The sequence below is a fragment of the Salvelinus namaycush genome, unplaced genomic scaffold, assembly GCF_016432855.1.
Source record: "Salvelinus namaycush isolate Seneca unplaced genomic scaffold, SaNama_1.0 Scaffold62, whole genome shotgun sequence".
Taxonomy (NCBI): Eukaryota; Metazoa; Chordata; class Actinopteri; order Salmoniformes; family Salmonidae; genus Salvelinus; species Salvelinus namaycush.
The window spans coordinates 239,581-251,721 of NW_024061331.1; the positions used below are offsets into that span (position 1 = coordinate 239,581).

Here is a 12,141-nt window from a genome sequence, read left to right on the forward strand (position 1 = left end):
GGAATGGCCCTAGCCCTCACCCTCCGATCCAACAGGTCCCAGACGTGCTCGATGAGATTATTGAGATCCGGGCTCTTCGCTGGTCATGGCAGAACACTGACATTCCTGTCTTGCAGGAAATCACACACAACGAGCAGTATGGCCGGTGGCATCGTCATGCTGGAGGGTCATGTCAGGATGAGCCTGCAGGAAGGGTACCACATGAGGGAGGAGGATGTCTTCCCTGTAACGCACAGCGTTGAGATTGCCTGCAATGACAGCAAGGTCAGTCCGATGATGCTGTGACACACCGCCCCAGACCATGACGGACCCTCCACCTCCAAATCAATCCCGTTCCAGAGTACAGGCCTCGGTGTAACGCTCATTCCTTCGACGATAAATGCGAATCCGACCATCACCCCTGGTGAGACAAAACCGCAACTCGTCAGTGAAGAGCACTTTTTGCCAGTCCTGTCTGGTCCAGCGACGGTGGGTTTGTGCCCATAGGCGACGTTGTTGACGGTGATGTCTGGTGAGGACCTTCCTTACAACAGGCCTACAAGCCCTCAGTCCAGCCTCTCTCAGCTTATTGCGGACAGTCTGAGCACCGATGGAGGGATTGTGCGTTCCTGGTTTAACTCGAGCAGTTGTTGCCATCCTGTACCTGTCCCGCAGGTGTGATGTTCGGATGTACCGATCCTGTGCAGGTGTTGTTACATGTGGTCTGCCACTGCGAGGACGATCAGCTGTCCGTCCTGTCTCTTGACAATGAAGTAACACTTCATTATCAAGCCCCAGTGTAACTCCTCAGTAGAGTAACACTTCATTTTCAAGCCCCAGTGTTTCTCCTCAGTAGAGTAACACTTCATTATCAAGCCCCAGTGTTTCTCCTCAGTAGAGTAACACTTCATTATCAAGCCCCCAGTAGAGTAACACTTCATTATCAAGCCCCAGTGTTTCTCCTCAGTAGAGTAACACTTCATTATCAAGCCCCGGTGGAGATCCTCAGTAGAGTAACTCTTCATTATCAAGCCCCCAGTAGAGAAACACTTCATTATCAAGCCCCAGTGTTTCTCCTCAGTAGAGTAACACTTCATTATCAAGCCCCCAGTAGAGTAACACTTCATTATCAAGCCCCGGTGGAGATCCTCAGTAGAGTAACACTTCATTATCAAGCCATAAATGGGCCCTTGGCCCTGTGGAGAAACAGGTAGAGCGGAGCAAATACCCCATAATGACAAAGCAAAAACTGGTTTTCAGAAATGCTTGCAAATTTATTACAAATAAAAATAACTGAAATACCTTATTTACAGAAGTATTCAGACCCTTTGAGTGCGAGCGAGAGCGCACAGAGTGTACACTAGAGAGAGCGCAGAGAGAGCAGAGTGTACACTACAGAGAGAGAGAGAGAGAGTGTACACTACAGAGAGAGAGAGAAAGAGCAAAGTGTACACTACAGAGAGAGCGAGAGAGCAGAGTGTACACTACAGAGAGAGAGAGAGAGAGAGAGAGAGAGAGCAGAGTGTACACTACAGAGAGAGCGAGAGAGCAGAGTGTACACTACAGAGAGAGAGAGAGAGAGAGAGAGAGAGAGAGCAGAGTGTACACTACAGAGAGAGCGAGAGAGCAGAGTGTACACTACAGAGAGAGAGAGAGAGAGAGAGAGAGAGAGAGAGAGAGCAGAGTGTACACTACAGAGAGAGCAGAGTGTACACTACAGAGAGAGCAGAGTGTACACTAGAGAGAAACTGACTACAACAGGTGTCCCTGGGTCAGCGTTTAGAGGTCAGGGGTCAAAGGTGTTAAAGGAAGAGCGGAAGTCCCTCTCCCAGTTCCTGTCCTTCTCCTCCCTCCTGCTCTCCTCCTTCATCCCCCTCCTCCCCCTCTCCCCACGACCCTCCTTCCCCGTCCGTCTGACTGCCTGCGGGTCTTTAGGTTGGAAGTGTGTGACCTTGGGTCGGGGTGTGGGTCCGTACCCCAGGCCTCTACTGTCCCTCTTCAGGACGGTCCGGACCGGCTGTTTGTGACCCTCCCCCTCGGGCCCCAGCCCCCCCCCAGGGGTCCATCCGGAGCGCAGCATCATCTGGTAGGCGGGGGTGGAGGGGGGGAGGCAGTAGTGGGGAGGTGGGGCAGGGCGGGAGAGAGAGAACAGGTGGAGGGTGGAGGAGAGGTGCGTCTCTGGAGGAGAGGAGTAGTGGACACTGCAGACTGGACACCATTGGGTCTGATTCTGGGTGGACTGGTTCTGATGGGTCTGGACTGCTGCTACCGCTGGGGGAGAACTGGGAGGGGGGGGTGGGGGGGGGGGGGGGGGGGGCAGAGAGAGAGGGATGGGGGGAGAGGAGCAACAAGGGAGGAGAAAAATGAGTATCTCCTTGACAACAACCTTCAATCCCAGTTCTTATTTCTACACGAGGACAGAGGAGAGCCTGGTCCTGGAGAACCTCAGATACTGCAGTATGGTGTTCCAACTAGGCACCACACCTGACCACCTGACCACCATCAACTGATCAGGTCAGGGATTGTCTATATTCACCACACCTGACCAACTGATCAGGTCAGGGATTGTCTATATTCACCACACCTGACCAACTGATCAGGTCAGGGATTGTCTATATTCACCACACCTGACCAACTGATCAGGTCAGGGGTTGTCTATATTCACCACACCTGACCAACTGATCAGGTCAGGGATTGTCTATATTCACCACACCTGACCAACTGATCAGGTCAGGGGTTGTCTATATTCACCACACCTGACCAACTGATCAGGTCAGGGATTGTCTATATTCACCACACCTGACCAACTGATCAGGTCAGGGGTTGTCTATATTCACCACACCTGACCAACTGATCAGGTCAGGGATTGTCTATATTCACCACACCTGACCAACTGATCAGGTCAGGGGTTGTCTATATTCAACACACCTGACCAACTGATCAGGTCAGGGGTTGTCTATATTCAACACACCTGACCAACTGATCAGGTCAGGGATTGTCTATATTCAACACACCTGGTCTTCCAGGTGGGTTAAATCATTAACATGAAGTGACTGCGTCAGTCTAGTATGGTCGACCACATGACAGTACGGTCGCTGGCTGTCTGTGTTCGCTAACCTGTGGTCAGTCAGTCAGTCAGTCAGTCCGTCAGTCACTAACCTGTAGTCAGTCAGTCAGTCAGTCACTAACCTGTTGTCAGTCAGTCACTAACCTGTGGTCAGTCAGTCACTAACCTGTGGTCAGTCAGTCAGTCAGTCACTAACCTGTTGTCAGTCAGTCACTAACCTGTGGTCAGTCAGTCACTAACCTGTGGTCAGTCAGTCAGTCACTAACCTGTGGTCAGTCAGTCAGTCACTAACCTGTGGTCAGTCAGTCAGTCACTAACCTGTGGTCAGTCAGTCAGTCAGTCAGTCAGTCAGTCAGTCAGTCAGTCAGTCAGTCAGTCACTAACCTGTTGTCAGTCAGTCAGTCACTAACCTGTGGTCAGTCAGTCAGTCACTAACCTGTGGTCAGTCAGTCAGTCACTAACCTGTGGTCAGTCAGTCAGTCACTAACCTGTGGTCCTAGTGTTCAGTCACTAACCTGTGGTCCTGGTGGTCAGTCACTAACCTGTGGTCCTGGTGGTCAGTCACTAACCTGTGGTCAGTCAGTCAGTCACTAACCTGTGGTCAGTCAGTCAGTCACTAACCTGTGGTCCTGGTGGTCAGTCACTAACCTGTGGTCCTGGTGGTCAGTCACTAACCTGTGGTCCTGGTGGTCAGTCACTAACCTGTGGTCAGTCAGTCAGTCACTAACCTGTGGTCCTGGTGGTCAGTCACTAACCTGTGGTCAGTCAGTCAGTCACTAACCTGTGGTCAGTCAGTCAGTCACTAACCTGTGGTCAGTCAGTCAGTCACTAACCTGTGGTCCTGGTGGTCAGTCACTAACCTGTGGTCCTGGTGGTCAGTCACTAACCTGTGGTCCTGGTGGTCAGTCACTAACCTGTGGTCCTGGTGGTCAGTCACTAACCTGTGGTCCTGGTGGTCAGTCACTAACCTGTGGTCCTGGTGTTCAGTCACTAACCTGTGGTCCTGGTGTTCAGTCACTAACCTGTGGTCCTGATGGTCCTGCGTCTCTCTCCTGTAATGGTTGTGTTGACCCCTCTGTCTCCCATGCCGGTCACCCGTCTCATGGTCACAGTCCTGCGGAGACCCGTAGTGGTCCAGTTCCTCTAGGACCCCGCTATGCCCCGCCATCCGCGCCAGCTCCCTGGCGTCCCGGCCCTGCGTGTCGACCACGCCCACCCACGCCGCCCCCTGCTGGAGGAGGAGCCTAACGACACCCCGCTGCCCTGCTGCCGCTGCACACATCACACCTGTCCACCACCAGCTGTCCTGGAGAGAGAGTCAGGGAGAGAAAGAGGAGATGGAGAGAGAGACATTAAGAAGAAGTTGTAGAGGACATTTTGGTCATGTAGCAGACACTCCTCAGTAAAGCAGCTTTTAGCTAAGTCAGTGTTAGTAAGAGAAGACAACCGGTGTTAAAGACTAGCGCAACGGGAAAGAGGTTGGTCCGAGGGCAACGGGAAGGAGGTTGGTCCGAGGGCAACGGGAAGGAGGTTGGTTCGAGGGCAACGGGAAGGAGGTTGGTCCGAGGGCAACGGGAAGGAGGTTGGATCGAGGGCAACGGGAAGGAGGTTGGTTCGAGGGCAACGGGAAGGAGGTTGGTTCGAGGGCAACGGGAAGGAGGTTGGTTGGTGGCATGTTAGCATTTTAAAGGGGAAACAGGACTGAAGGCAAAAGGTTTGCGGTAGAATGCTCCAAATAAATGTTTAAAAACCTTGATATATTTTCACTTGACCTACTCCACCAAACAATGAACACATCTTAAGAGTTCTGAAAATGTTGTCATAGAGCTTTTAAATTGAACCTGGCTAGAGGACAAACCTGTCCTATTTCTATAGAGGACAGGTAAAATGTGTTTTCTTTGCATTTAAAACAAGTTTCAGCTTTTATATTGAATCTGTCTGTCAAATAGATGCATTTAAAACAAGTTTCAGCTTTTATATTGAATCTGTCTGTCAAATAGATGCATTTAAAACAAGTTTCAGCTTTTATATTCAATCTGTCTGTCAAATAGATGCATTTAAAACAAGTTTCAGCTTTTATATTGAATCTGGCTGTCAAATTGATGCATTTAAAACAATGCATTTGATTATTATTAAAATTGAAAACAAACCGTGAATCCAGTACTTGTACTACTGGCATCCTTATGTAGTGAGTTTGGCTCCTCATGAGGAAGTCCTGCCTGGGACTTCTAAAATAAATCAGGGTCACCCTCGGGCCAAAGAGGGACATTCCTCTTGTTCAAATGGTCAGAACACTGAGGTGATTTGATTAAACTGGCCCAGGTTGAACCGGGCTATGGTCTAATGGTCAGAACACTGAGGTGATTTGATTAAACTGGCCCAGGTTGAACCGGGCTATGGTCTGTCGCGTGACTGGTTGAAACCGGTGAGGGAGGTGTGCCCTGCTCATTTATAAGACACTTAGGAGGCTGCTGAGGAGAAACCGGCTCATAATAATGGCCGGAACGGAGCAAATGGAATGGCATTCAACACATGGAAACCATGTGTTTTATGTATTTTCTAACATTCCACTGATTCCGCTCCAGCCTTTACCACAAGCCCGTTCTCCCTAATTAAGGAGCCACCAACTTCCTGAGGTAAGAATACTCCATTTTCAGGCAGATAAACCATTTTTATCAAAAGCCCCACTTTAGCATGTGAAAACACAGCATCCTACTCATTAGTCTAGTCTACATGCATCACCTAGGTCACTTTTGTTTTGAGCCATCTTCTCCGTGGGCTTTGAACGGGGCACCTGGCTCACGCCCGGGAAGCAGCCCGGTGATAAAAACGGAAATCACTTTTCACTCTGCCAAGCCGGTCTACCCGGTCTAGTAATCCAATCTCCTATTTGGTTTCTCCCCGGCGGGAGACCCAGGTTCAGATCCCTCCTGTTACCTACCTGGAAGTTGACATCCACCCCCCGGGACAGCAGGCCTCTCACCCCAGACAGGTCACCTTCCTGGGCACAACGCAGCAGTCTCAGCCCCTCCAGCTCCGTGGTAGTACTGGTGGTGCTAGCCTGCTGCCTGCTAGCCTGTGGGAAAGAGTACTTTAGTTACATTTTGGTCAATCAGCAGATGCTTGACTGATGCATCTGGAGTGTGCAAAGCTGTCAGAGGCAAAGAGTGGCCACTGAATAAACTCAAATATAAAATATATTTTGATTAGTTTAACACTTTTTTGGTTACTACATGATTCCATGTGTCTTATTTCATAGTGTTGATGTATTCAATAGTATTCTACAATGTAGAAAATAGTACAAATTAAGAAAAACCCTGGAATGAGTAGGTGTCAACTTTTGACTGGTGCTGTGTATATATACTGAGGAAATACTTTATTTTTTAAATCATACATGTCATGATCATAGATGATGTAGCTACTAGGCTATATTTGTTGTGTTTGTGGTACCTGGACGTGCTGCCCTGCTCTTCCCCTCCTCTCTCTCCCCCTGCGGTTCTCTCTCCCCCTCTGTTCCAATCCTCGTCTCTCCCCTGCACCTCCCTCTTCTATGACGCTTTGATAGAAGCGTCGTGCCTCCTCTCCTCCGAGGGTGCTGGGTTGAGGTCCGGTGGCTGCGCCTGCGTTCCCCGACCACAGCAACTCTTCCTCTCGGGCCGGGGTGAAGTAGCTTAGCGAGCTCATGGCTGGGCCGGTTGGTCGGCGGCGCTGGAATAGCTAGCTGACCGCTAGACAGGCTAAGCGACAGTAACATTACAGTCACCTAAAACACAGTTGACCAGTCGAATAGTGATTAGATTTGAGTAAACGAGGTAACGTTAACTGACGTTCATCACTTTTCTGGAGTCTGGAAATGTCGGTGTAAGGTTATTTTCTTCATACAGCTAGTTAACTACAGTGGCTAACTCAATGACTAGTCTATGTCCTCCATAATAGTGTTACTTTTAGTGAGTAGCTAAGTGTAGTTAGCTAGCCTCAACCAAATATATTGTCTGTGCCTCAACGCTCGGTCGTAAAGGCTAATAGGTAGCTAACGTTAGCTGTGACTTATCAAACATAATTAGCTATGGGCAGCTAGCACACTGAATTTAACGTAAGTACCTAGATATTTAACAAAAAGTGTATATATTTATCAAAAAGTGTGTGTATATATATATATATATATATAATCAAGAGTTCTCAAATGTAAAGAAAAAAAATGCTAGCAAAATAGCTAGTTCCCTACCTGAGGTAAAGTAGCGTGCCTCCATCTTTGTTGTTGTTGGTTTGCGGCGTCATGTCCACTATTTTCTACGTCACGCAAATAGCCCACACATCGCCTTCTGCTGACTGGAGTTGGTAACGCAGCAAAATCATTTTAGGACACCATTTTACATTCATTCAGTCAAACAAAAATAAGCACATAGGTCTATAGCGCGTCTTCATGGTATAACAGTAGATATGAAATATTGGTTTTCCACATTTTATTGATATTCAGACCAAAATATGTTGCATTAATCAAATATTTTTTATACTAAACAAAAATATAAACGCAACATGGAAAAATGTCAAAGATTTTACTGAGTTACAGTTCATGTAAGGAACTCAGTCAAATTGAAATAAATTCATTAGGCCCTAATATATGGATTTCACATAGATTAGGGTGGGCATAGGCCTACCCACTGGGGAGCTTGGCCCATCCAATCAGAATGAGTTTTTCACCACAAAAGGGATTTATTATAGACAGAAATAGTCCTCGATTTCATTAGCTGTCCGGGTGGCTGGTCTCAGACGATCCCACAGGTGAAGAAGCTGTAAGTGGAGGTCCTGGGCTGGCGTGGTTGCACATGGTCTACGGGTGTGAGGCCGGTTGGACGTACTGCCAAATTCTCTAAAACAACATCAAAGGAGACTTATGGCAGAGAAATGAATATTAAATTCTCAGGCAACAGCTCTGGTGGACATTCCTGCAGTCATCATGCCAATTGCATGCTCCTTCAAAAGTTGACACATCTGTGGCATTGTGTTGTGTGACAAAACTACACATTTCAGAGTGGCCTTTTATTGTCCCCAGCACAAGGTGCACCTGTGTAATGATCATGCTGTTTAATCAGCTTCTTAATATGCCACACCTATCAGGTGGATGGATTATTTTAGCAAAATAGAAATAATCACTAACATGGATGTAAACAAATTTGTGCACAACATTATAGAGAAATAAAGATTTTTGTGCATATGGAACATTTCTGGGCTCTTTTATTTCCGCTCATGAAACATGGGACCAACACTTTACATGTTGCGTTTATATTTTTGTTCAGTGTACAATCAGTGCCTGTGTTTTCTCTGACATGGTGGAATAACATTGATGGAAACATTCATGAGGTTGTGAATGTTTTTCATGTCAACAACTTATCAATGTTAACATCACTGAGAGCGTTGTATATGGTACAAATCATTCCTTAAGTACAAGACCTCAGCTGAATCTGGTAATAAAGGATGTGGCTGTTGAGCTAGTAGCTAGAGGAAAACATTAAACTAGGCACAAACTGGTTGAATCAATGTCGTTTCAACGTAATTTATCAACAAATTGTGACATTGAATCTACGTGGAAAATACACTGCTCAAAAAAATAAAGGGAACACTTAAACAACACAATGTAACTCCAAGTCAACCACACTTCTGTGAAATCAAACTGTCCACTTAGGAAGCAACACTGATTGACGATAAATTCCACATGCTGTTGTGCAAATGGAATAGACAAAAGGTGGAAATTATAGGCAATTAGCAAGACACCCCCAATAAAGGAGTGGTTCTGCAGGTGGTGACCACAGACCACTTCTCAGTTCCTATGCTTCCTGGCTGATGTTTTGGTCACTTTTGAATGCTGGCGGTGCTTTCACTCTAGTGGTAGCATGAGGCGGAGTCTACAACCCACACAAGTGGCTCAGGTAGTGCAGCTCATCCAGGATGGCACATCAATGCGAGCTGTGGCAAGAAGGTTTGCTGTGTCTGTCAGCGTAGTGTCCAGAGCATGGAGGCGCTACCAGGAGACAGGCCAGTACATCAGGAGACGTGGAGGAGGCCGTAGGAGGGCAACAACCCAGCAGCAGGACCGCTACCTCCGCCTTTGTGCAAGGAGGAGCACTGCCAGAGCCCTGCAAAATGACCTCCAGCAGGCCACAAATGTGTATGTGTCTGCTCAAACGGTCAGAAACAGACTCCATGAGGGTGGTATGAGGGCCCGACGTCCACAGGTGGGGGTTGTGCTTACAGCCCAACACCGTGCAGGACGTTTGGCATTTGCCAGAGAACACCAAGATTGGCAAATTCGCCACTGGCGCCCTGTGCTCTTCACAGATGAAAGCAGGTTCACACTGAGCACGTGACAGACGTGACAGAGTCTGGAGACGCCGTGGAGAACGTTCTGCTGCCTGCAACATCCTCCAGCATGACCGATTTGGCGGTGGGTCAGTCATGGTGTGGGGTGGCATTTCTTTGGGGGCCGCACAGCCCTCCATGTGCTCGCCAGAGGTAGCCTGACTGCCATTAGGTACCGAGATGAGAGCCTCAGACCCCTTGTGAGACCATATGCTGGTGCGGTTGGCCCTGGGTTCCTTCTAATGCAAGACAATGCTAGACCTCATGTGGCTGGAGTGTGTCAGCAGTTCCTGCAAGAGGAAGGCATTGATGCTATGGACTGGCCCGCCCATTCCCCAGACCTGAATCCAATTGAGCACATCTGGGACATCATGTCTCGCTCCATCCACCAACGCCACGTTGCACCACAGACTGTCCAGGAGTTGGCGGATGCTTTAGTCCAGGTCTGGGAGGAGATCCCTCAGGAGACCATCCGCCACCTCATCAGGAGCATGCCCAGGCGTTGTAGGGAGGTCATACAGGCACGTGGAGGCCACACACACTACTGAGCCTCATTTTGACTTGTTTTAAGGACATTACATCAAAGTTGGATAAGCCTGTAGTGGTTTTCAGTAGCTCTCTGGATGTAAACACCACAGTAGCTCTCTGGATGTAAACACCACAGTAGCTCTCTGGATGAAAACACCACAGTAGCTCTCTGGATGTAAACACCACAGTAGCTCTCTGGATGTAAACACCACAGTAGCTCTCTGGATGTAAACACCACAGTAGCTCTCTGGATGAAAACACCACAGTAGCTCTCTGGATGAAAACACCACAGTAGCTCTCTGGATGAAAACACCACAGTAGCTCTCTGGATGTAAACACCACAGTAGCTCTCTGGATGAAAACACCACAGTAGCTCTCTGGATGAAAACACCACAGTAGCTCTCTGGATGTAAACACCACAGTAGCTCTCTGGATGTAAACACCACAGTAGCTCTCTGGATGTAAACACCACAGTAGCTCTCTGGATGAAAACACCACAGTAGCTCTCTGGATGTAAACACCACAGTAGCTCTCTGGATGTAAACACCACAGTAGCTCTCTGGATGAAAACACCACAGTAGCTCTCTGGATGTAAACACCACAGTAGCTCTCTGGATGTAAACACCACAGTAGCTCTCTGGATGAAAACACCACAATAGCTCTCTGGATGTAAACACCACAGTAGCTCTCTGGATGTAAACACCACAGTAGCTCTCTGGATGTAAACACCACAGTAGCTCTCTGGATGTAAACACCACAGTAGCTCTCTGGATGTAAACACCACAGTAGCTCTCTGGATGAAAACACCACAGTAGCTCTCTGGACGTAAACACCACAGTAGCTCTCTGGATGTAAACACCACAGTAGCTCTCTGGATGTAAACACCACAGTAGCTCTCTCTATCTTAGAATAAGGTCATATTTTACCACAACATTCCTCAAGTGTCATTTGTCATGAAATGTCCTCTAGGATCGCTGAGATTAGAATCTGTACTTATCTATTTCATAATTATAATTATTTAAAAAAATTATCAGATATTATGCATTTTACCACCATTTCCACAAAGTTCTAATGACCATAACAGTTATAAACGAATCCATTTCTAATATATATATATATATTTTTTACATTGCTCTTGTAATGTAAAGGTCTGAGTTAAATAACACTGAAAATAAACATGTTTAAAATTAAATCAGACTTTTTCCCCAACATGTCCACAGACACTGTGTTTGTACATAATAAATATTATAGTATAATGTAAACTTCAACTAATATACAATTTTTATGATTTATGGACAAACTACAGCAAAATACTTTGGGTTTTATTTTAAATAAGTTCGGTTTTTCTAAAGTAAAACAGTATAAAATGACCCAAGAATTTAATCCGGATGCATTTCGGAGAATTAGGGTTTAAAATGTTAAAATGTACAAAATTCAGGCGAAAATAAAATGTATTGAAAATAAGACACTTTGCCTAAACTTAGACCTCAGAATGATAGTTGATTTTTGCAGATGCATCATGGTTTTGTAACTACATTTTCTACAGACATGTTTAAAACTGGTTTCATGAGAATCACCCATATAAACAATTTGATTTCACGTGACATAAACAAAAACACACATTCTCAGTCAAAAACATCAGACATCAGAACAGAGCTCCTCAATTCTCTCGTGTCTTCTCTTGTGTTAGTTCAGTTTGGTTTTGATCAACACCCTGTTTTATTTCTTTTTTTTGTAAATATTTATATAGTCGCCGGCATTAATAAAACTCTCTCTGGGCAAGAAAAGTTATCTGGTGTGTTTTCCCCTGATCGGGAAAATGTGATTGCACAGTGAGAGCAGTGGTATGTCTTCTTTCATGCTTATTCAGATGCCTTAACCGGTTAAATCTATTTCCCAACTGGGAACAGTGAAAAGTCTTATCCTGTCCTGTGTGTCCTCTCGTGACTATTCAGGGCCCCTAACTTAGTAAAACTCTTTCCACACAGGAAGCAGAGGTGAGGCTTCTCTCCTGTGTGTGTGTTCTCCTATGTTTTTTCAGATACCCAAAGTGGGTAAAACTCTTTCCACACAGGGAGCATTGGTAGGGTTTTTCCCGGGTGTGTGTCCTCTCATGCTCTTTTAGGTTCCCTGACCGGGTAAAACTCTTTCCACACTGGAAACATTGGAAAGGCTTTTCTTGTGTGTGTGTCCTCTCATGCTCTTTTAGA

The 12,141-nt window shown here is 46.7% G+C and overlaps 1 protein-coding gene across 2 annotated transcripts; it reads right to left on the reverse strand.

Annotated features, from left to right (window-relative positions):
• Window positions 1-1,621: 1,621 nt before the first annotated feature.
• On the reverse strand, window positions 1,622-7,340 carry LOC120042135 (G patch domain and ankyrin repeat-containing protein 1-like). Of its 2 annotated transcripts, none has more exons than XM_038986999.1 (5): window positions 7,272-7,340; window positions 6,497-6,809; window positions 5,988-6,122; window positions 4,069-4,352; window positions 1,622-2,261 (listed from the first exon to the last, which is right to left on the reverse strand). In XM_038986999.1, the coding sequence occupies exons 2-5, from the start codon at window positions 6,728-6,730 to the stop codon at window positions 1,766-1,768; spliced, it is 1,149 nt and encodes a 382-aa protein (XP_038842927.1). In that variant the 5' UTR covers window positions 6,731-6,809; window positions 7,272-7,340; the 3' UTR covers window positions 1,622-1,765. The 2 variants fall into 2 exon arrangements, with proteins under 2 accessions (XP_038842927.1, XP_038842928.1); XM_038987000.1 differs by having other exon boundaries at window positions 6,497-6,783; window positions 7,272-7,313.
• Between the last annotated feature and the right edge of the window lie 4,801 nt (window positions 7,341-12,141).

Coding starts and splice junctions, on each gene's coding strand:
- LOC120042135 (XM_038986999.1), bottom strand. CDS start 6,730: ATGAGCTCGCTAAGCTACTTCACCCCGGCCCGAGAGGAAGAGTTGCTG. Junction 6,123..6,496: donor GAGCAGGGCAGCACGTCCAG/GTACCACAAACA, acceptor TCTTTCCCACAG/GCTAGCAGGCAGCAGGCTAG. Junction 4,353..5,987: donor GGGTGGATGTCAACTTCCAG/GTAGGTAACAGG, acceptor CTCTCTCTCCAG/GACAGCTGGTGGTGGACAGG.